The sequence below is a fragment of the Dermacentor andersoni genome, chromosome 3 (genome assembly GCF_023375885.2).
Source record: "Dermacentor andersoni chromosome 3, qqDerAnde1_hic_scaffold, whole genome shotgun sequence".
NCBI lineage: Eukaryota > Metazoa > Arthropoda > Arachnida > Ixodida > Ixodidae > Dermacentor > Dermacentor andersoni.
The window spans coordinates 148,069,566-148,094,300 of NC_092816.1; the positions used below are offsets into that span (position 1 = coordinate 148,069,566).

The 24,735-nt window shown below is 45.2% G+C and overlaps 1 protein-coding gene across 1 annotated transcript in view; it reads left to right on the forward strand.

Annotated features, from left to right (window-relative positions):
- Nucleotides 1-24,735, forward strand: part of LOC126524660 (astacin-like metalloprotease toxin 5) — a 58,499-nt gene that overhangs the window by 15,463 nt on the left and 18,301 nt on the right. Inside the window, exons 3-4 of the mRNA XM_050172967.2 lie at nucleotides 15,300-15,366; nucleotides 24,002-24,122. Coding sequence (XP_050028924.1) covers nucleotides 15,300-15,366; nucleotides 24,002-24,122 — 188 coding nt within the window. The remainder of the gene's footprint in view (nucleotides 1-15,299; nucleotides 15,367-24,001; nucleotides 24,123-24,735) is intronic.

Consider the following 24,735-nt stretch of genomic DNA (forward strand, 5'->3'; position numbering starts at 1 on the left):
TGGGCTGCGTGACCCGTCTGGCCGGTTAGCCCGCTGGGCTTTGCGCCTTCAACAGTACAGCTTTTCCGTTAAGTACAAGAGCGGACGTTGTCACACGGATGCTGATTGCCTATCCCATCTCCCTTCGCCGCACACTAAAGCTGAGGATGATGACTTCTATGACTACCTAGTTTACATCTCTTCCGACTTTCCAGACCTGAGTACCTTCGAGAGCGAGCAACGTTGCGACCCTACCTTGAAATCGCTACAGGCGGCTAGCTGCATATGAGCCAGCAGCAACAATACCGTTTACTTTTCGTAATGGTTTGCTGTAGAAAAAATTACTCGGCTGATGGTCCTGCATTGCTTCTAGGTGTGCCCAAAAACCTGCGCCCTGCTGTCCTTCGTTCCATGCATGACGATATCACGTCCGGGCACCTTGGCTTTGCACGCACACTACACCGATTTCGACAGAGATTTTTCTGGCACAAGCTGTGGAAAACAACGAAAGAGTACGTCGCCAGCTGTACAATTTGCCAGCGCCACAGGCAAACGACGACAGCTCCAGCAGGCTATTTGCAACCAGTTAGGCCACCGACGTTACTCTTTGAAAAATCGGCATCGGCTTGCTTGGCCCACTCCCATAGACGTCAGCTGGCTACCGCTGGATATAGTATGCGTAGATTACCTTACTCGCTACACGGAAACGGCTGCACTTCCATCTGCCTCTGCAACAGATGTCTCTTCATTTTTGTTGCATCACGTCATACTCCGTCATGGGGCTTCCCGGTGTCATCAGTGACCGTGTGCGGCAATTCACCACCGACGTCGTTAAATAACTTTTACGGCTTTGTGTTTCTGCATGTCGTCATTCCACTCCTTACCATGCGCAAACCAATGGCCTCACGGAGTGGACGAATTGAACACTTACCAACATGTTATCAATGTATGTCGCTGCTGACCACAAGAATTGGGACGCCGTCTTACCTTTTGTAACGTACGCGTACAATAGTGCCAAGCACGAAGTTACTGGATATGCGCCGTTCTTTTTGCTGTACGCACGCGCTCCCCAGAGCTGTCTGGACACTATTCTACCTTTATCGGGCCAAGAAGATACTTCCATCGCCCAAACTCTGTGTCGTGCTGAGGAAGCACGTCGACTGGCGCATCTTAGGACGTTGTCCTCACAAGGCAACATCAAGATTCGCTATGATGCGCGGCATATCCCCGTCAGCTTTACACCCGGTGATTATGTTTGGTTGTGGACACCTGTTCGCAAAAAGGGACTGTACCACAAGTTTCTCGCCACTAACACCGGACCATTCGTTATACTCAGCCGCTTGAGTGATGTGAACTATGTCGTCGCCAAAGTGACTGCAAGTAATCGGCATTCACATGCGACGCAAGTTGTTCACGTGGCCAGACTCAAGCAGTACCATCACAGGTCCCTTTAACTCGCTCACCGATCTTCGTCTGCCCCCGGGGAAAATGTCGCAGCACTGCGCGACTGAGGCAGAGAAAGAAGAAGTAGAGTGTGCGCGTGTGATCTCGGGGTACTCTGAGCCGCCTGGGCGTGGCCTGTGGCTTCGTCTCGAACCTCGTTTCACCCTGTAAATAAACACCATTCGTAACAATATGCAGAAGTTAAGATAATGATTAATGACCGGGCAAGAGAACAAGAAAGAATTCAGGATCGCCGGGCAGCCTCCAGAGTCTGTGAAGGAGTACGCTTACCTAGGTCAATAGATCGCAGGGAACCCTGATCATGAGAAGAAAATTCATAGAAAAATAAAAATGGTTTGGATTGCATACGGCAGACATTGTCAGCTCCTGACTGGAAGCTTGCCATTATCATTGAAAAGGAAGGTGTACGATCAGTGCATTTTACCGGTGCTTACATATGGGGCAGAGACTCGAAGATTGACGAAGAAGCTTGAGAACAAGTTAAAGACCGCGCAAATAGCGATGGAACGCAGATTGCAAGACATAACGTTAAGAGACAGAAAGAGAACGGTTTGGATCAGAGAGCAAACGAGTATAGACGATATTCTAATTGATATCAAGAGCAAAGATGGAGCTGGGCAGGTCATGTAATGCGCCGGTTAGATAACCATTGGACAATTATGGTTACAGAATGGGTACAAAGAGAAGGAAAACGCAATCGAGGACGACAGAAGACTAGATGGAACGATGAAATGAGGAAATTCGCGGGCGCTAGTGGCAATCGGTTGGGGTAGGACAGGGGTAATTGGACATCGCAGGGAGAGGTCTTCGTGCTGCAGTGGACATTAAATAGACTGATGATGATGATGATGATGATATATTGGAGCTTCCAAAACCAGAAAAGCTTGCAGCAAAGAGTCAAACAAAATTTGGATCAAGCCCGCATAACCTTCTGGTAGCAAACTTAGCATTTTTTTTGTGAGAAATATGGTTTGTAATTGAGGTGTTTTTACTTATGAAGTGTATAACATGAGTTCACCAAGTAACAAGGAAGGGCTTTGCTGTTGCTGGTCGTCTTCAGACTCGGTCTGGAGCAAGGCCTCCCAGGCTTGCGTGGCCGTTGAGGCCGTGAAGACTCACCGTCCCCAACGCGCGGGGACTGCTTCGTGCTCCCCTCCTACTTACGTGTAGGTTAAGAGGCGGGCACCCCAGCTCGGTGAAATAATAAAGTTTTCAATCAATCAATCAAATTTCTGTTGCTTGCAGAGGCGCGTGCAACGCAGATTTATTATTGAACCAGATCTAAAAGCTCTAATTGGCGATGAATACGTGCATTAAAAACTAAGGGATTCTGCATTTGCTTCAGAGAAGAGACTGGTGACGTCTACTCCAATGCCAGTCTGTTCATGCATTACAATCTTGTTGTAGGATTTCTAGGTGTCATTGTCGTTAGAATTTTCTGTCGTTTCATGAGGTGGGGTTGCGTCTCGTTCACCATCATTGGTTTCCCTACTTGAATGCATAACTCATTTCGATTGGCATATCAATATAGATAGTCTTTGATGTTTTCTGTTCCCTCCCACTCATTTTCCAATTTGTAATAAAGGATGCATGAATGATCTTTCGTTTTAAATATTCTTCATGTGATTTTTAAATGGTTTCTATTTATCCAAATTTACTGTAACACTGCTCCCTAGTTTATTGACTGAAAAGACAAGAGCATCGTCATCTTTGTCAGCAGCAAGAAAGGAATCAGAACGAATAATAGCAATGTTGGTCTTTTTCTAAACACATATATTTCCTGCAACAGTCTGTGAAGTTCTTGTAGGCACCAAGAATATTTTGACGAAACACAGGTAAAGAAACCATCGTGTGTGCTTCGAGATCAAGCCCACCCCTCTAGCATACCCATAGGCCCAGCATACTTTACAAAGCTGACCTGCATTCATTTTCTTGCGAGGGTATCATATGTATTTTATAGGGAATGACATGCGTTCATCCCTTACACCGTCTTTTTTAAAACCTACCCAAAACTTCAGCTTCGAGAAGCGTATATATGCTATACTTGACAGAAAATAAAGAAGCTGCATGTAGAACAGCACCTGCTATGTTCAGCACTTTTCCAAGTTGGCGATGGATGGATCAAACACATCATGCAGCTGACAAAAAACTGCAATGCCGTCGTCTTCGCAGGACCCTTCTTGGCAAAATGGCGTACCAAGCAATACTATGTGTTTTGTCTTCATTTGTATTTCTTTATTTAAAGTAAGTAAAGTTTATTGTCTCTTTTTCAATGTCATATACAGCATCCAAACATACATCGCCACATCAGGAGGGAGGCTAAGGCCTATCCTCCTCGTGGTGACAAACAGTGCATCTGAGACGACAACAAGCTTTCTTCTAAATTAACATTAAAATCGCCCAAAAAACGAACATCCACAATTCTGTACAGTATATAAATGTTTCGACATACTAATTAATGAAATTACAGCTGTGAAAAGAAACAGGAAAGAGTGCATACAAAAATCAATAAATAAGTAAACAACCGTTGTCTAGCAGTGTTGTAAATAATCTACCACGTTAAGACTACAGTATGTCTAAGTTGTGTATTATGACCTAAGTAACAGATCCATAACTCCTTTTTGTAAAGAATTTCATTCGGGAACTCGTGTATTAGCGTTTCTATATCTTTGTTGTCATTCCAGAAAGTTATAATGGTATGTTCAAAAGTCTGAAGCCCATAGTTAGTTCTAACTTCAGGAGTTTTGTAAATGACAATGCTCATGCACTTTTAACGCGCCAACGGGTTAACCTGAAAAGCCCATAAATGCTAAGCATATATTATCCATATAATTTTCGCAAAGCCTCGGCGCTGCTGATTGTCTAGTTTTCGTATTATCATTCTATTGATAGCGCCTAAGCAGAGGAGACGTGGTCCTGGCGGTAAGCGGTAGCGATGCGGAACTGGCGAAAGAGAACTGTAGGCGCCTGATGATCTCTCACTTGCGTCTAGGCGTCCAGGCGCGTCGCTCGCTCAACATGTGTAAGTTGATGCGTGTCTGAGCGTTCTTTCTCGTTACGCATGTTGTTTGAGCTGTTTCAACAACGCCTACACGTTGCGCACGGTAGTCGGGTGCTCGAACACGTACACGAGTACGAGTGACGGCTGCGAAGTACCCAACGCTGAGTAGAGGAAGTCGGAACACATCTTTGCTGCCCCAGCTTTCGAAGCGCAAGCGTGCACAGCGGCGCAGCAGGCAAGTGCGACGCGGACCACTCAACGCGTACAAAGCATGCAAACAGCAGTTGACGTGTAGCTGCACTAGCTAAATTTCTGCGACACAGTCACTTAGCCATGCAAGATCTACATGAGAAACGTTTTCTAGGGATGGTTATAAATTCTATGCGCCGCGATAGCGCATGAAAAGTTGCATTCAGAGGCGATATTCTTCAGCGAACATTTTCGCTAGTGCATCTTTCTTCGAGACATTTCGCGCGTGTCTACGTCGGACGCGTCGAAGTAGACGAACGAAAGCCTTTCTGACCCAGCGCCAGAAACGCTGTGTGGAGAAGTCGCAAGCTGCATTTGTCACGACGGAGAATGCGGCGCCGCGGTCGTGGTTGAGATGGGGGGGGGGGGGGGGGGGGGGGTAAGCCATGCAGGAATGCGATGCCGACAGAGCGAAGTGGGCGAAACTTTGCCAGAGCTAGAGTGCGTCCCGTTCGGTAGCGAGTTTAGGCGCACTTTGCGCTAAGGCCACGGCTGGGCTAGAGGTCAGACCCATCCAGCCCACCCGTGCCGAGTCTCGGTTACTTGTCATCCGTTACTACATATGGCGGCAGTTGTCTCACCGGTGGACGAGCCCAGCGTTTCGAGCGTGCCCGGCAGCGGTTGGTGAATGGTGAAGTAGATTATGTGATGCCGGGGACGCTAAGATCGCTAAAATTTCACCTTGCGTTTTAAACGTGACCCGCAGTAGCGCGGCGATCCGTTGTTGCTGCAGCGCAAGCGCTGAAGTACGCGCAGGGCGAGCGCATTGTGGTTTGTCGAAGACGGAAACTCAGCACACTTGCGTCTGTGAACCCGAACTGTGTATAGGTCAGCACGCTGGTGGGCAACCAAGGTAGCGGGTGATTTACCCTGTTCCAAATGCTCCGACGTACTATAGGACATCTATTCCTGCGCCAGCCACACGTCTGAGCGTCCAATTTTTGCCGATGTCGGGTAGATCGCGTCCGCTTTAAACCGGACTATATCCACGCCTTTACCTTGGCCACCTCACTGCGATCTTCTTCGAGCGGAGGTAGAACGCATCAATGCTTTGCTTGTTGAACGTATGCGACCAGAGAGAAAAGCGGCACGACTCGGGCAATACTCCGCATTAAAGGAATATCGGCGGCGCACAACGGCGTTGTCACAGCGCACGAAGCAGCTACCAAAGTTTATTAATTTTGTGGCTAACACGCGACACATAGGGCCCTATAACGTAAAACTATTCCAATATTTTTTTATTCCAATCTCCTGATGTCAAATTCGGGTAACCGCCGACGCAACCATAGGGCGGCGACTCGCAGGGTTGTTTGAACAGACCGAGCAAACGATGTCCTCGTTCATAGGAGGTCATTTTTGTTTGCTTGAAAAACGAATAACATTGCCTGCACTGAACGGCTTGTCTTATCCAATTGGCTTGCAAGAGGCGAGCAGCACGCTCACGTGGAGATGGCTTCGATGGGGCGGAGGCAGTGCATTGAAAATCGGTGACCGGATGAAGAGGGTGGTGCCTGTGTCTGCGATTGGCCCACTTCCCCTGACTTAGCTTGCGGTGGCTGCTCGAAACTTGCGGCGGCATGCAATGGAAGCTTAAAAATTATGGTAAAACGGATCCTGAGCTAAGAAAAGTTGGAAGAACGAGGTCGTAAGCGTGCCAAAACGCTGGAAAACGTAACGCGGCCGCAAAAAACCTTTATTATACGCAAATAAACCCATGTTCTCCGGCAATGGGAGTAGCCAGTGCCTGAGCGATCGGTGGGAGCCATCTTTTATTCCTTTCGGAACGGGGCAGCCTGCAGCTATTGATAAAAAAAATTACTTTTTGCTCGGCATATTATTGCATCTTTAAGGCGTACACGCCACTTTGAAGCGTTGAGTTTTCGAGCTTTTGTGACGTGGCGTGACAGGCAGGTGAAGTGAGTGCAGCTCGAAAACTTTTGACCAATAGCCGAAGGCTAATGACGAAAAGGAGTTAAACCAGAAATAACTATTTTTCTTTTGTTCGATACAATCATGCATAGTCAGTGCGTACACGTCATATCAGATGAGGAGCTATCGCCGTTTTCATGACGTTGCGTGACGGACAGGCGAATAGGGGGTGGTCCCAAAAAGTTTTTGACCAATTGTGGAGGGCTGTTTCCAGAATTGGAATAGAAAAGTTTGGAATAGCTTTACGTTATAGCGCCCATGTTCACTGATGCGCGGAAGTGGCTTTAGTTACCTAAGATATTTGTAAAGCCTATGACAGCATTGAACATGCAATTTTAACAAATTAGTTACAGAGCCATTGTTTTTTTATCTATATTGTAGCATGGGTGCATGAAATTCAAAAGACAGGGAATTCTATTGTTTTCGAAGCGGCTATTCCTCTAGTAAACATAAACAAACAAGAGGTGTGCCTCAGGGATCGGTACTCTCACCAGTTTTATTTAATATTTTACTGAGCAGGGAATCCCCGTTCACCCAGTTGTCAGTACCTACGTTTACGCTGATGACATTGCCTTTTTTGGCATGGCTAGTGACATATACTCTCTTTACGAAATTTTGCAGTCGTATCTAAGGGAACTGGAACGCTGGCTGGATATCTTACACTTAAACCTGAATGCTAATAAGTGTGCTATACTTGTTTTTCCCGTTAAAGACCCAGTATACATATCGCTTAACTATAATCTCGAAGATATACCACAAGTAGAGGCACTAAGGTACCTTGGAGTTATTTACAACGGAAATCTTAACTGGCGGCCGCATATTGAATATATTGCGACACGAGAAGCTCGTACAATGGGCATTTTGCGCAAGTTGAGCAATCAAAGAACAGGTATGCGAAGAAAATCCCTCTTGATGGTATATAAAATGTACGTTCGTCCGGTGTTAGAATTTGGATGTGTTTTATTCTCAGGTGTTCCATCATACAAGCTACACAGGCCGATAGTTTTGTTAGAACGAGAGGCACTACGTCTGTGCCAAGGCCTTCCAAAATACGTTGCAAATGCCACATTATACCTGGAAGCAAGAATCCCACCCATATTATGCTGATTTCACCTTCTGACCGTTTAGACCTTCTTAAGGCTATATGAATCACCATTAAACCGTCCTCAAAATATTTTCATCTCCGATCCAGAATTATTTTTTCCTCTTTTTTGGCCCAGGTTTCATAGACCACAGATTGTATTTGTGCAAACATTACTTGAACCACTAAATGTGCAAATTCTCGACGTGCTTCCTAATAATACTCATTGAAGTTACCCAGAGATCAGGTTCGAGGACATTTTCCCAAACCACGCGAAACTACTCCCTTACGGCATCTTAAACCCCATGTTGCAAGATCACCTAAGCACTCTAGAAACAAACATTGCAACAGATGCCTCACAGTGCGAGGAAAAAGCTGGTATTCGAACATTTTGTCCTGCCCTTTTTCTTTAAGATCGCCTGATTTTGTGCCTATTTTTCTGCCTGAGTTGTTAGCAGTAACCCTAGCTTTACGTAAATTACACCAAATGAATACAATGGCTGCTATTCTTACTGACTCCCTTTCTGTATGCTCTTGCCTTACCGCTGCTAATGAGTCACCCATGCGAAAACTCGTCCACTTACTAGTTCCTGCCCATGTGCAATGTGTTCATTTGATTTGGGTGCGTGGTCATAAAGGTTTTTTTTAATGAAACTTCCAACCAATTCACTGGTAAATGCATCACTATCCGGCCCTGTTCTTCCTGTTCTACCAGTGACAGCAGAGATCACGGCGGCAAGATTTCGTATGCGATGAATTAGATTAGCCTTATCAAACCCACATTTTACTGCTTCTCCAGAGTATAAGCACCGCGCATTTCCCTGGCATAGCGAATCCTGTTACACAAATATGCTTGAGGTCTGCCTCACCAAATTACGCTGCCGCATTCCCTCCCTAAATTTCTATTTACACAAGTCGGGTTTGGTTCCCTCCCCCCTCTGTTCTTTTTGTGATGAGGAGGAGACGATACAGCGCTTTCTTCTACCTTGTCGCCGCTTTACTGCGTTAAGAAAAAGATTAATTGTTGGAAATAACTTTTCGAAGAATAGGCCTGGACTTGACAGAACCTGCAATTCTTTCGTTCGGGGCGTCCATTTTAGGATTCTGCCTATGGGATGCATGCTTCGCTGTTCAAACATTCCTTACAGAATCTAAACGAATCGCATTATGAAACATCGCTCCAGCGCACAAGTGAACAGTCCGGAGTTCGTGTTGTCTATCTCTTCTCGTCCGTGTTGAATTGTGCGCTGGAACGATGTTTCATAATGCTAATCACAACCAACTAGCCCAGCTGTCGATACTTAGCGGCACGAATGCCCTGCTGAAATCCTTCTTGTTTTTGTTTTTACTTTTAAATTAATTAGTACTCATTTCATATGACCTTCGTGATTTTATTTTAACAAGTAATTCTACCCTATTCAATGCTATTCCCATTGATATTAGGAAATTTATGCTCCATATTAATTTGGAATAATCCAACCATTTCTTGGCCAATCCCCCATCGTGGGTAGGAGCCACACGTGTCACAGGCTCCAACAACAACAACAACAACAACAACAACAACAACAACAAAGTGGTGTACAAGCAAGGGAAGCAGACGACTCGGGTGCAGGTTCTCTACAGTCTTCAATGTACGTCATTTCGGGTGACCGGTAACAGCGACGTATTTATTAGTTTGGGCAGAGTGACCTAGAATAACAGTAGTTTCGGTATGAAGAACATCGATTTTTGCAGGCATTTTCTGGAGCGCCTACTCGCATTTAAAGCGTAAAATTCTCCAGTGAAGCACTATCACATGTGTAAATTGTCTGAAAATGGGCTATTTATGCAGTTCAGAATTTTGTTGCAGTTGGCTTTTAAGAACGCACAGTTCTCTGAAACAAAGCAGTTTCCATTGCATAATGTGCGCGGCAGTAAGGCAGTAATGGGGCGGAGCCACACGTCGTACATGGACGTATCCATGTTGTGTCCAGCAGGCTCGGTAGCAGCAGACGCCCTACCGGCAACCATCAGAAGGAAGCGGTAAAAGACCGGGAATCCCGGAGATAACAACCAATCGCAAACTCCGGCTCACAGCCCGATTGCGGGCATTCTGTCCACGGGCCCAGACGTTCACAGGCCTCGAGGTGGGAGTCCATGGCCTGGCGAAATCAGGAAGCATAGCGAGGCAGTGGCCGGCGTTCGACTGGTAGCGCCGTGCTAGTGAAGTCTTGGTGGCTCGGGTCCTGAGCCCAACGGTCCATCTTCAACTCCCCGTTAGGAGACCGACCTTCTTACGCCGTTTCCTGTAATTCAGCCGTGTTCTACAACGCGTTTCACCCATCGCTTCGTGTTTTCCGAACGATCGGTCTGCCTGAGAACTCCGTGATTTTCACCGATTGGCCCACTTGAGCTCCTTGGAATCAAGCGAGTGGTTCATGTTTTTTTTAATTCTTTCTCTCACCGCATGTCCTCTTGTTTTTAGCTCTTCGTCACTGTCTCCTCTCGAGCACCTCTCTTACGTCCGCGCACGAAGTCTTAAATGTCTACTTTCCCTTATTCTCAAGAAACCCAACATTCGCCCGCTCGTACTCCACATATCGCTGAATTTGAGAAGCCTTTGTTTCAAAGGGTGACCTTTGGCCACGGTGTAAGATATATACTGTTTAGTTTGGGAAACTTCTCGGCTTGCTTGCGAGACGTGATCGACCAGAGAAAGAGTATATATATTAAACCTTTCCTTTTACCTACAGTAAAACACGTTGTGGGGCTAGTTGGTGCATAGCTTTCAATAGATTAAGCGCCAAAAGTGACGGCACACAAGATCGGGAATCTTGTGTGCCGTCACTTTTGGCGCTTAATCTATTGAAATCCTTTTACCTAAGTCGGAATAGGGCACCCGGTAAAGGCAAGAACGTCTCCTCCTGCAAAAGCAAACAAAGCGTTAATTCTTGCGTCTCCTTGCGGTGCGGCCCAGTCATCGAATGACGGCACCTTGAGAAGTCTAGCGTACTAGCTCGATTGAAGTAGGAGAGAAAGGCTCTACTACAGGAGCTGATTCCCAGCATCCGCCCCGCCATTCCCACTGGCCTACAAATAGCGAAGTGGTGATTTGGGTAAGTTAGTTATGCATTGCGAAATGTATTAATCATGAGACGTTTTAACTCCAGTTTTCGCCGAACTTCAAGTGACCTTGAGCCAAAAGCCAGAGCACTTCCGGGCTCTCCAACGAGAACACCCCGTCAAGTTGCGAGAACAAAACAAGATCATCGGGAAACCAGTCAAAACATAAGAAAATGTGGTCTCTGACCCACAACCCTTTGTACAGGACAGCATTACATACGCTAGATATGTCCCAAGCAAGTTGGTTCACAACTTGCTTGTTCACAAGATCACTCGAGCTGTAACATGTAGTACGCTGAAGTTTTATGGGAGAGCCAGCAATTTATTTTACGCGAGAATACGCAGACGACGAAAAGGCATACGGGACGCACGAATCACTTCGTGTGACCTATACCTACCGTCCTTGTCCGCATCTTTTAGCGCAAGAAAAAAAAAACATTTCTCTACCCAGCGCAGCTCAGGTTATGTTGCCCAAAGCACAGCTAAGGCTTCCGTGGCTCCGGACGTCTTTATTAGATGAACGCAAGTGGGTTCCACCTAACTACCACGCGATCGCGAACGTCGTTCTCGGGGATCTGAGATGCTTTCCTGCCACTGCCAGCCTCAGAGACTCATAAAAACGTGTCAGTGAAGTTTAGTTACCACTTCTATACAGGAGCAGCACTGCCCTGCACTTTTCTAAGGGGAGGTGGAGTACTGGGTGGAGGAAAATACTATATTACAGGGTTTATTCCTGTCACAGCACTGACAGCTTTAAGGCGCGCGTGGATTATTTTCATCCGCTCACTTGTTCAGAGGTTGCGGAGAACTGCCTTTTATCTTGTATTTATATAAGCACGTTTCTCAAGCGCCACAGGCGCGCAGTTAGCTTCACGGTAAAGGCTCAATCTGTTTGGTATCACATCGATGACAGCGTTTCGTTAGGACGCTTCATCTTTCAGGAATACTTCATGCATGATTTATTTATTTATTTATTTATAGATACTGCGATCTGAAATCAGATCATAGCAGGGTGGGTATACATAGAAATATACAAGCATGTAAACACATACAAAATTGATCACATATGCAGGCATTTGCAGACATTGGTGAAGAATACATAACATACGAGAAAAAAACATACAAGCAGATAAACCACACGAATTCATAACATTTGGAAGCATTTTTCAAACATTGATAAGGAATTCTGGGTAACAATATCAGAATTAAGATTATTCCAGTTTGTTATGGCCCTAGGAAAAAAAGAATATTTGAAACATTTATTCCGTGCGTTGATGGTGGTTATCGATAAAGCATGCCTTTGTGTCGTGTTATAACCTGATGAGTAAGTAAAGGACTTGGAAGTGTTAACCTTATAATGGCCGTTTACAAGTTGAAAGAGGAACTTTAATCGACAGATACGGTTGCGCACAGTCACCGGGGGTAATTCACTGCGCCTTACGAGCTCACGAACAGACACGCGGCCGTATGAATTAAAAACAAACCTAACTACCTTATGCTGTACACGTTCCAGTTTTTCAATGTTGGTTAAAGTGAATGGGTTCCAAATAATTACGGCATATTCCAACAACGGACGAATGTAGGAATTGTACGCCAGTAAACGAACACCAGACGTAGATGATTTCAGTGAGCGCCTCAAGAAAAACAGTTTACGCAAAGAATTTGCAACAACAGTATCTATGTGCTTCGTCCAGGAAAGCGCATTGGTTATCCACAGGCCCAAATATTTGTACTCTCTTAATAGAGATACGTTGTCAACATTATATGCAAATTGAAGAGGTTCTTTCTTATGTGTGATTCTCATAAAAAAAGTTTTTTCAAAATTAATAGACAGTTGCCATTGTTCGCACCAAGCAGTGACCTTTGCTACGTCATTATTTAGACGCACCTGATCATCAATAGAAGATATCTTTTCATACAATATACAGTCATCTGCGTTAAGTTTCACGGAAACTGAAAGTTCTGCGACTATGTAATTTATAAATAATAGAAATAAAAGAGGTCCCAAAACGGATCCCTGGGGGACTCCAGACGAAACCTCTGTATTGTTAGAAGAAGTATTGTTTAAGGAGACAAATTGGAGTGTGTTAGTAAGATAGGCTGATCCATTGAAGTATCTGTTCATTCTTTATATAATACCCTATTTTATGGATTAATTTGTTATATGATACCTTGTCAAATGCTTTACGAAAATCCATGAACACAATATGTGTTTGCTTCCCTTCATTAATTGCCTGTGCGAGATCGTGAACAGTCTCGACTAATTGAGTACATGTAGAACACCTATGCCTGAAACCATGGTGGACATATGTAAGTACCTTGTGCTCTTCTAAGAAACCTACTATATGTTTATGAATTATATGCTCTAAAATTTTGCATGATGTAGACGTAAGAGATACTGGTCGGTAATTGTCTATGTGTGTCTTTTTCCCGGATTTATGTAAAGGTTTGATTCCGGTCGTCCTCCTGTCATCCGGTAGGGAACCATCGCGTAAAGATCTGGTGAAGAGGACATATAGGTACTTAGCCCACCATTCCGCATAACGCTTTAAAAACGCGTTTGGTATTTTATCTGGTCCTGGTGACTTTTTAGTATCAACGTTCAATAGCAAATTAAAAACGCCGCTCTCAGAAATGACAACGTCAGATATAACAGGAAGCGATATAGAAAAGTTGGGAAGGCAACCATTATCTTTGATAAATACCGACTGGAAGAATTTGTCAAAAGCAGAAAAAATGACAGTCTCATCACTTACACATTTGCCGTCTATCACGAACCCACTGGTAGAACAAGATTTAGGTGTGATTTGGCGCCAGAATCTCTCGGGAGACGCTTTAATAAACGAAGGCAGGATCGTTCCGTAATATATTTCTTTGTCGCAAATTATTTTCTGTTTTAGTGGTTCTGAAGCGCCTTCTACAGTAGATTTTAAGGTTACATTTGTTCTTGCTTTCACTTTTAACCTTTTAAGCCTTCGCTGTAAGCGTAACGTCTCGCGAGAAATCCATGGGTTATGGTGCACAGAAGATTTTGCAATAGTGGGAACGAAACGTTGGATACATTCAGAGACAATTCCCCTAAAAGAAACCTATAAGTCATTTACATTGCAAGTGCTGTTTCTGAAGTCATCGAAGTAGAAAGCAAGCATATCCAGAATAGGTTCATCATCAGCACGAGAAAAATTGGGAAACAAATGAACACCGTTTTTGCGATCAGGGTAGACATTTGACAAGCACAACAAGACAGCTTTGTGATCAGAAATCCCGTTTGTGACTTCACAGGTTATCGCATTTCGGATGGCGCCACTTACAAAAAATAAGTCCAGAATTGAGCCTACGGCTCCCTGTACTCTCGTGAAATTATTTACCATTTGCAGCAAGTCAAACGTGAATACAATATCAAACATTGTGTTATCAATACTGTGAGCAGAATGCAATGAAAAGGTGTGCCAATCACTGTTTGGCAAATTAAAGTCCTCTGCCAATAGTATTCTGTCATCTGATTTTAAATGGCAGTGCATATATTCCCTTACGTTCTGAAGTACCGCCGCAGAAGAGTTTGGAGGCCTATAAAAAACACCAAGGATGAAGCGGACCTTGTTGATGTATGCTTTGCAAAAGACAGCTTCAATATCTTGCGCATCGGGCATACTAAAAAGTTGCATTGATGATTTGTACAATATGGCCACTCCTCCACCTCTTCTATCGCGGTCACCCCGAAAGACCTTATAGCCCTTAGGAACAAACTCACTGTCAAATATTTCACTGCTCAACCACGTCTCTGTAAGCATGGCAACGTCTGCATCATGAGAGAACAGCATCTTTGTGCAAAAGGGCCATAGCGTTCCTGCTGGGCAGCTGTACGCAAGTATTTAATACAAATCGGTCTCAATGGAGAAAAAAATATCGGGCTCTACAACTGTGTGACGCTTTCAATCGATGTCAAACAAGAGCCATGCGAATCAAGCTACCTTGTTTGACTTACGGGGAAAATGCCACCAATAGATAAAGCCGACAAAGGCCAATATGACATGAAGGCGCCGATTATAATTGTGACAAGTGCTGCGATGGTATGAGAGCATAGCTGCAGTAACAGATCACGGCTAAACAATTGCGTCATTTCCAGGTATAAGATCGTCTTTGTAAGCGCTAGAAATATTTTAAACGTTTCATTGAGTTTTGTCAGATTTTGTAGTCTTGAAGGGGTTATACCATGAAGGAGCTCGAATATCTCCCTTTTCACAAGGGACCCCTATCAAAAAGAGAGACTTCTTTTACGTGTGTCACCGAACACGAGCGACATTTCAGTAGATGTCCCCTAGCCCGATGGTCTTATGAGTACTCGTGTACCAGAGGTACCAAGCCCCCCGTTCGTCGACAAAGCCACGTGTATTCTTTCCGAGCTTTGCATTTCAAATGTGAGACAAGAAACAATCTTGATATCAAAATAGAGCGTGGAGCACTCCGTGTATACATTTGCTGTGTTTCGTGCAGGTGAACGCCATTACTATAAAGCAGTTGTTGTGGCCCGGAGCAACCATTCCTTACATGATATCCCCTGGTGAGTTGAAACCGCTCAATACAGAGTGCACGAAAGTGTATATATGCTAGCTTAATAGACGTATGAAAGACGGCGTAGCGCCTACAGACGCTGTTACGCGCGGACGCGAAAGGTCGGCGCTCTCGGTCGGCAATGAAAGAAGATGAGGAAAATAAAGTTGGCCAGCACGTGTTCACGGCGCAAACGCGCCACGTGCCAGTACGTTCTAAGAGCCCGCTACGCTGGTCCTCTGATTCTGGCGCGCCGCTGCGACCCCTCGGTTCGGGACAACGGCACTAAGGCTCCTGTGGAGTACACGGGCACAAAATTGAACACTGACATTATCCGAAGCGTGTTGAGTGCGAAAGATGATTTAGAGTATATTTTCAATGTCATTCGTGTCAACAAATTTAATTTTCGTTGTTGCTAGCAGGTCAACTAGCTTGATTATGATTCTTCCTGCGTAACAATTGGTTGGTGTCTTTTGTTGTTTTACTGTACATTGTTCGTTGCAGAATGTATTGTGAAAGTACCGCCGGTCGCAATGGGTCACTATAACATTAACAATTTCATTTGAACCGTTGCAGTTCTTTCAAACGAAGGATTAAGGCGCAAGTTACTTGCAACCTTCTGGCAAGGCTAATGCTACGCTTCCACGCTAAAGAACATAGATTATATTGCTTGACATTGACTTAATGCACTGCCGGATAGTGTGCTTGGAATTGTTTTAAATGGAACGCCGCCCACTGTAAAGGACAAATGCTGTACTTCCAATATCGTTCAACTTTCTTTTCCAGTTCTTCCCAAGTTCGAAAGTATGAAAAAGTAAAAGCAGCACATGAAATGCCATGGAAATCGCGCTCCTCAGCATGTCTGAGTTCTGAAATAGAGCTTTAAAATTGGCCACTGCAGATGCAATGTAAATTCTTGCATTTCTGCAGTCCATAACAAAGCATACATTGGGCATACTAGGCACTACCGAATGACAGTATGCCTGAGAATCGTTATATTTTAAAGGAAACTTCTTGATTGATTTCTCATAGCATTGCTTACAATGTACCTGCTTGCCATCAGCTAATCCCAATAAATTTCGTTATGCCAGTAAATATACTAGAAGCGCAGAAATCTCCGAAGCCTTATTTCATTAAGAAGCGCGAAGCGTGCGCAAGGCGTACATCACTATCGTTATTAGACCGCCAATTTTTGTCTTGTAGGCATTGCATTCATGCGATGTTTCTATTTTACCTAGGTTTTGCTTGCCTCTTCTTTGCCTTTGAATAAATAAAATAAACAAGTTGTAATAAACGCTTCTTGTGGCTCAGTATTTAATACCATGAATAGCGGATATCTAAGAGCTCCTACACTGTGAATACCTGCCAACTAACGCAGCCGCCCTCCTTTGTGTTGTCAGATATTCCAGTGTGTGTATATAGGCTGTTGTAGGCGTTGGTTAAGCGGTTCCGACATTCGTATATCTACATTTTTGTCACGGGTACGCATATCCTACTTTTATAGTTTTCACGTTTTTTTTTCTTTCTAAAGCTTTGTTAGAAGATATGACACAAGGATTCAAGGCATCCAAACGTTGCCTTGCCACCCTGACTGCAACTCCGTCCTTTCAGCACTATGAGCTAGCGCACGTACAGGATAATGTTTTACTGGTTGGTCCGTAATACAGAAGTGGGGGTATTTGGCTAGCGTTAGGAATGCCTAGAACAGAGAGAGAGAGAGAGAGAGAGAGAGAAACAACCTTATTGGGTCCACTATCGACGTAAGCAAGCTCCACGTCACCTGGCTAGGCCCACTCGGGGACCATCAGGTGAAACCTGACGGCCCTCTCGCGAGCCCTCTGGACTGCCAGGATTTGAGAGGTCTGATCCTGGGCCTTAATTAGCTTCATCATTTCCTCTTGAGTAAAAGGGGGACCGGCAGAGGCGCAGCCCCACAGGACATGTTCGAAGTCCGCATAATCACCACACAGAGGGCAGTCCGGGCTTGGGAACCGTTCGGGGTACATTGTGTGCAGCGCCGCGGGGCTCGGGTAAGTGCTTGTTTGCAGGAACGAGCAGAAGGAAAAGCAAGTCCCCCTTCCTGTCGTGGTGTCATCCGAGGTATTTACAGAGCTGTTACATAGGTCCGAATTCTCTTGGTAGCTGACATGCAAAACACAGTTGTATGGAAATCAGTACACATATGTCGAAAATTCAGTGGCATTTTATGATTTGTCATATGTGAACTCATAAATGCAAAGCTGACAGTATTTAATCTTCTCGTGCAAGCTACTGTAGCTCGTGAAAGAACTCAACATTGAAATGAATGTGGGCCTTCTCTCACATTGCAAATTGCCAACATGATGTTCATGCGCACGCAGAACTCTCACATAGAACTAAACAGAAAGCCCCAAAGAGCAACACAGCACGACTTAAGACAACCTTGCTCACTTTCCCTAACATTGAATCTCAGTGCAGCCTACGCAATAACGTATTTTGGTGGAGAGTCTCACTATTCCATCCGGTAAGGAGAGGATATGCCTATACTGAATGCAATGAGCTGAAGCAATGTCGATAGTTGTGCGACTTGGTTAACCCTCATTTATAAAAGAGTGACACGAGGATCAGAGACGAGGGAAACAGCCCACCTTAATTGCGCTGTCTGATAGATTACGTTTTGTGAAGGGAAAAATTATCATGTATCCGAATTGAGCCCGAAACAACAAATGAAACCAAGACAGATTTCTCAGAAAGAAGCTTTGGCAGCTGAGAAAGAAACATAGTCCTGGTACGGCTTTCAAACGCGGGACCAACGCCTTTTCAGTGTGGTCTACGACTTGGGTAACCAGGATTAGCTCAAGCGGTAGGGCGACCGCCCGGGAAAGTTGTTAGTCCCGGCTTCGAATCTCTGTGTCCAGTTACTACACACACACACACACACACACACACACACACACACACACACACACACACACACACACACACACACACACACACACACACGCACGCACACACACACACACACACACACGCACGCACGCACGCACGCACACACGCACACACACACACACACACACACACACACACTTATATATATACATATATATATATATATATATATATATATATATATATATATATATATATATATATATATATATATATATATATAGTCATATCATAAGAAGCCAACAAACAGTGGACACTAAGGACAACACAGTGGAAATTAGTCGTGCTGTATAAATGAAATAAAGGAACGGTAACTTATTTGAAATGAAAGTGGATGAAAAAGCAACGGACCGCAGGTGGGGAACGATCTGACAACCTTCGCATTTCGCGTGCGACGGTCTACCAATTCAGCTACCGCGACACCGTTTCCCAATACACTTTCTTGGGTATTTATGTTTCCTACTAAAACCCTGGGAGTCTAGGCAATGCCACCGCTCGCAGACCTTCGTGACGGATATGGAACATTCTTTCTGCCGCAGGGGTCACTAGAACCTGATTTTTTCGGGTGAAAGCAACCGCTGAATAACCCCACACATGCTACCTGAAGGCGTCAATGTTGCCGGATTCGATACTCCAGTTATGTAATGAACGAGAAGAAAGGGGGTTAATCGAGGGGCCCGATTTTTACTAGTCATATCACAAGAAGCCAACAAACACTCACACCAAGGACAACATAGGGGAAGTTAGTCGTGCCTAATAAATAAAATAAAGGACGGCAAGCCAATGGAAGTGAAAGTGGATGGAGAATAAAGAATTGTATCTGTTCAATCGCTGTCTTTGTGTGCTGCGGTGATTTTTCTGTTTCTTGGACATTTACGGTTATCATTGAAAACGTAGAAGGATGTATGCGATCGGACTAACAAGACGTCGGGTGCAGATTTAGCTAGCCAGGCGCCTTACAGGTACGACGTTCCTTTTTTGAGGACCTGGCTTTTACTCTGCCACAACAGTGGTCGGAAGCCGAGAACATCGTCCCGAGCCTTATGCTCGTCCAAGTGTAGCAAGCCATATGAATGATGCTAGAGGCCGTAATGAAAAGCCTGTGGCCTTGCAGGCATCACAGAGCTTCATAAAGCCGGCACGTTTGGCTCTCCACAACTCGGAATTCAGGAACAATGGCTGACGGTAAAACCGAGAGCAAGAAACCTTTCCTAGAAGACAGCAAGTATGATGATACAACATCGAATTACGAGCTAAGTGATGAAATAGAGATGGGTGAAGATGCGCCATTTACTTTGGTTGCTTGATGAAGGCGGTGTTTTCGATCCTTATCGTGGACTTTTTTTGCCAGTTGCCAGTCCTGCGACCCATCGACGAAAGGTCCTTAGCGGTTTAGATCTGATCCAATGCGTTGTCTATGCCTGGGTGAGGGTATACATAATTTTTGTGCGATCCTATTTAACCAACGATGATCAAAGCTGAAACGCAGGGTTCCGTCCTTTCTTCACTAAGATTACAGGAAGTGCCCACGGTCTTTTCGATGGCGTGATGATGTTCTCGCGCAGAATTTCATCGACTTGCTGCCTTATAGCTTCACGTTCTCGTGTCGAAATTCTGTAAGAGCTATGACGATGTGGTCGAGCGGATTCTTTCGTTATTATGTGATGCCTTGCAACTGGTGTTTCTCGAATACACGATCACGTCAAAAAGCAGTCTTTGTCTGCTTACTCAAGAGAAGACTTGGATTTTTGTCCAAGGCTCGTTCCTGAACTTTGACAGCCGAGGAACGTACGACGGAGTATGAGAGGATAAACACATTGCTGGTTTCCACAATTTCCTGGATGTATGCGATCGTCGTGCCCTTGTTGATGCGCTTAAGCTCCTCGCTGAAGTTTCTTAATATCACTTTCGCTTTTCCTCCGTGCAGTTGAGCAATCCCTCTAGCGACACAAATTTGGCGGTCTAGCAGTAGACGTTGGTCAGCCTCAACGACCCCTTCTACGCCTGCGGGTGTTCCGGTGCCGAAGGAAATGGCCATGTTGGACCGAGGTGGGATGATGACTTGGTTTTCAAGCACTCTTAAGGCCCTTTCCAGCAGTATCGCTTCGTCTTTGGACAGCGTTATCGAATTCGACTTGGACTCCCAGTGTAAGTCTGGTCATGCGCTGGAACTCTTCTTGTGCAGCGTCCAGTCGACATTACAAGGTGACCTCCTGCTGTCCGGATATCAGGGCAGTTCCATGTAGTCGTGACTTTCTTCAGCTTGGCGACGAAAGGTCCACTGGTGACGGAGTAGTGTGCTACCGTGTCACATTTGAGCGGTGATGGTGTGGCTCTCGAAAAGCACATCGAGGTTGGTGGTTCTCCGTCTTGCATTGCAATTGGGTCGTGGTGTCGCATGACGGCTAGATAGCGTTCTGTAGCTGGTGCGTTGGCAGTCAAGTGTCTTTGACGGCGTATCCTTGGCTTCGAGACTCCGTCGCGATGGCGGCCTCGCATTCCTACGTCGTCAAGATATAACTTGAAGCGTCGTCGTCGTCGGCGGCGGCGGAGGATCTTCGATATTTAGGAGGACAACAACCGCACCTCCACCGGCTGCGTCTTCTAGTTTTCCGAATATAGGCTTACGGACCGGCCACGTACTGGTCCCTGTGTGCGGTCACCGCTGCGGTGACTGGTAGCGTTCTGGTGACGGCGAACGCAAGGAACGTCTGTGTTGCGGCGATGTGGTCGGCGGTGCCACGAGGCCGTTCGCCAAGCTGTTAACGAGGCTCGTTGGCAACGAGGTCTCGCAGTCCCAAGGCGCGATAATGGCACTAACGGTAGGCATGGCCCGTTTCTTCGCGGCGGTAACAGAGCGAGTGGTGGTGTGGAGCAGACCATACATACATGTATGTCTTCATTGGGTAGCTGCGCTGGGCGACGAGAGGGCTCGCTGCTGCGGTGGCGCAGGTCATCGCTTCCGGCCGAGGCTGCGATGATTTGGAGACTCCAAGCTACGGCTGAATCTCCCCTGGGACGATATCAGAAATAGATGCTACTTGAAGCTTCGTCCAAGGGAACATCCTGCGCAGTTCTTTGCGTGCGGCGGTTCTAATGGTCTCTCGGAGCTCATCAGGACCTAGGGCTTGAATTTCGCGCTTAGGCGAAAGCACTTGGCGGTTGCATTGACGGGTTCGCATTTCCAGCGTCTTCTTCATTGTCGTTGCCTCTGTGAAAAGCTCAGCTACGGTCTTCGGCGGGTTACGGACCAGTCCGGCGAAAAGTTCTTGCTTTACGTCCCGCATCAGGTAGCGGTCTTTTTTCTCCTCGGACACTCCCGGGTCGGCATTTAGAAAAAGACGGGTCATCTCTTCTATGAAGATAGCGATAGTTTCATTGGACAGTTGTCCTCGGGTTTTCAGCAGGGCTTGCGCTCGCTCTTTGCGCACCACACTCGTGAAGGTGAGCAGGAAGTCGCGGCGAAGTAGGTGTCACGTTGTTAGGGTGGTTTCTCGATTCAAGAACCACATACTGGTGGCGTCTTTCAATGAGGAGAAGACATGGCGCGGCTCGTCATTGCTGTTTCCATTGTTAAATGTGGCGACGCTTTCGAACGTTTCCAGCCAGTTTTCCAGGTCTTCAAACGATGATTCACGGAACGTCGGTGGCTCCCTGGCCTTTTACAGCATGGTGGGTGACGCTGGGGCTGCTTGTGGTTGTTGAAATGGCCACGATCTTTCTGGCTGTCTCAGGTACAAGTACATGCTCCGGGGGCAGGTTTTGTACCCTGTCGCTTGCTCGATATTCTGGGGCGACGCTGGTACTGCCTTCTGCGTATGGTGTTCACGGGGGCATCCCGTACATGCAGACACCTTCATGAGATGTCACATTGTAATGAAGAAGAAAACAGCCGCAGAACTGTGAATAACGAAACTAACTTTTTATTGGGTGAACTCGTGCCCAGAAAATCAAGTTACACTCAAAGCACAAAAGCGGTGAACACAGTTGGCGATTGTCGAAATCTGATCGGCGGGGCAAGCGCGTCAGTTTTTATTCAAGAGACATCGAAGGTTCCCCAATAAACGCTGGTGAGCGCGTGTCTTCCAGAAAGTACTACACAATTCGCGCCGCGCACAAGTTTCGGTGACAACAGGCAACGGATAGAATCATTGATGGCATTCAAAAAACTTTCGCAGGTTTTTGCAGGCGCGTCGTCCTCGGTGTGACAACGTTAAGCCTTCGTTAGCCGGTGAAAAAAGCTGACAGCCGAGAAAGCCAAACAAGTACACGTTATATATATATATATATATATATATATATATATATATATATATATATATATATATATATATATATATATGTTGTGAGCACTCCAAGTGCATTTCGTCTTCCCCACCTGTACATAGTGATTGCCTTCACTTGGGGCCGTAATGGTGTGTGGCTCGCGTACTGATGGAAAAAGACGACCTGTACAGTAACCCTTGCGGTCATGATGGTGGCTTTCCAGGTTCTCAGTCCTCTCGTCTCTCGATATTCCTCTTCAATGAAGCCTTGGAGCTCCGCTCGGCTCGCTACTTGTATCAACTGCCGTCGGCCGTGTCGCATAAACAGTAGCCCAACACGGCAACTTCCATTGTGGGTGCTGTTGGCGAGACACCTTCTTGGACCATTACTAGCACTGACAAGAATACCCGAATGTTCGCTGGTCTCCACGGCGACGATATTCATGACTGGTTGGAAAACAATCACCACATATAACACTTCAAGGAATAGTTTTAGTAGATAAACATCAGTACCCCAGGAAGTGGATGGGAAAACGGTAAAAGCATCGCAAGCGTAATGCGAAGACGTGGGATTGTATACCACAGGCTGCCAGTTGCTTTTTCATACACTCCCATGTCCATTGATTTATCATTTCCTTAATTCAATTATGACCTGCAGTTAATTTCGCCGATTCTGCTCTTTGTGTCACTGTATGTTGTAGGCGTATGACGTGACTAATAAAAATTCGTCCCATCGGTTTCCCTGGAGCTCGTTCATATATATATATATATATATATATATATATATATATATATATATATATATAGTACCTGCGTCAATTGAGCTCTCGAAAGGTGCTTTGAATTGAGGTGACAGCGGTTTAAATCATGGATATGGTGCCTCAAATAGTGGCGACGTAGTGCTAAAAATTTGTTTTGCATTTATCTCTCAATCTCCATGTAATTTTGCTTAACCAGTGCGCCTTGCAGTGGTTGCAAGATAGCATAATGCCATCTACTTTCGCGCAATATAATGTTCACGGAACTGCCTTCGATGCGTAGCCCTCTGTTTCTACGCTCACTTAATCCGAAAAACAGATTTACTACAAAACGCGTAATTATGCAATAGTCGTGTAGTTAAGTCATTTACTACTTGGTGAAACCGCCTTTTTATTACATCGGCCGCGAAAAGTGCGGACATGATCAGCACGGCGACAAATATCGCACGAACTCTTCCCGAGATTGCTAATTCCTAGAAAATATCAATGTTTAGAAGGGCCTACCTGCCTTGAGACGGGATTCTGTAATCAGACGCATTAGCATTTAAAGTTCCCTAGCGAGTTATTTATTCCTTCTTAAGCCTATGGTCGAACATTATTATCTCGTGAACTAGGCCATGCAAAGTATGTTTAGCGTACCAAACCTACCAAGTTTCAATGTTTCTGTAATTCTGTGCACCGTTGTTTATTGCAGAGTTGAAAAATCAATATGAGTTAATCAGGAAAGCCATGGACTCGATAGAGAACGTAACATGCGTTCGCTTTGTTGAACGCACCAACGAGAAAGACTACATCAGAATATTCAGCGGCCGAGGGTGAGTGGTTGTGGTGAAGCATTTGGTGCTTGGTCGCGTCTTCTGCCAGTGAGTTCAGACGCACGACACCCCATTAAAGAAATCTAGAGATAACATCCGCATCAGAGACTCGTTTAGTCGAATGTTAGCTTGTTTTTTAGCTAGGAGCCGCTAAAACCTCTCACGAAAGTATTTGTAGAAAGTCTATATAATGTTTATAGATATGTGTCCCTGAAGTCAATAGGCTTTCAATGATACTTCTTTACAGTAGTCTATAGACAGTCAAGAATTTATGGCTTTGCACTTTTTGTCGACTAGTCTACAAAACGTCTGAGAATAGACTGACTATAGATGGTCTATAGATTAATAAAAATTCCTATTTGTTGACTAATGTCTGCAGAATGTCTATAGACAAAAGTGTAGTTCTACTTATGTAGGCTAAAGTCTATGAAGTATGTATAGGCAAATATCTACAAACTATCTATAGACTATTCCTATAGACCAAGCTATAGTCTGTCTATGGACTTGTGGCCTTACAGTTATTGCAGATTGTGATCTATAGACTGCGTATAGACAAATAGTATAGACCAGGCTATAGCTAATATACAGATTTTACACTTACAATTTTTGTCGA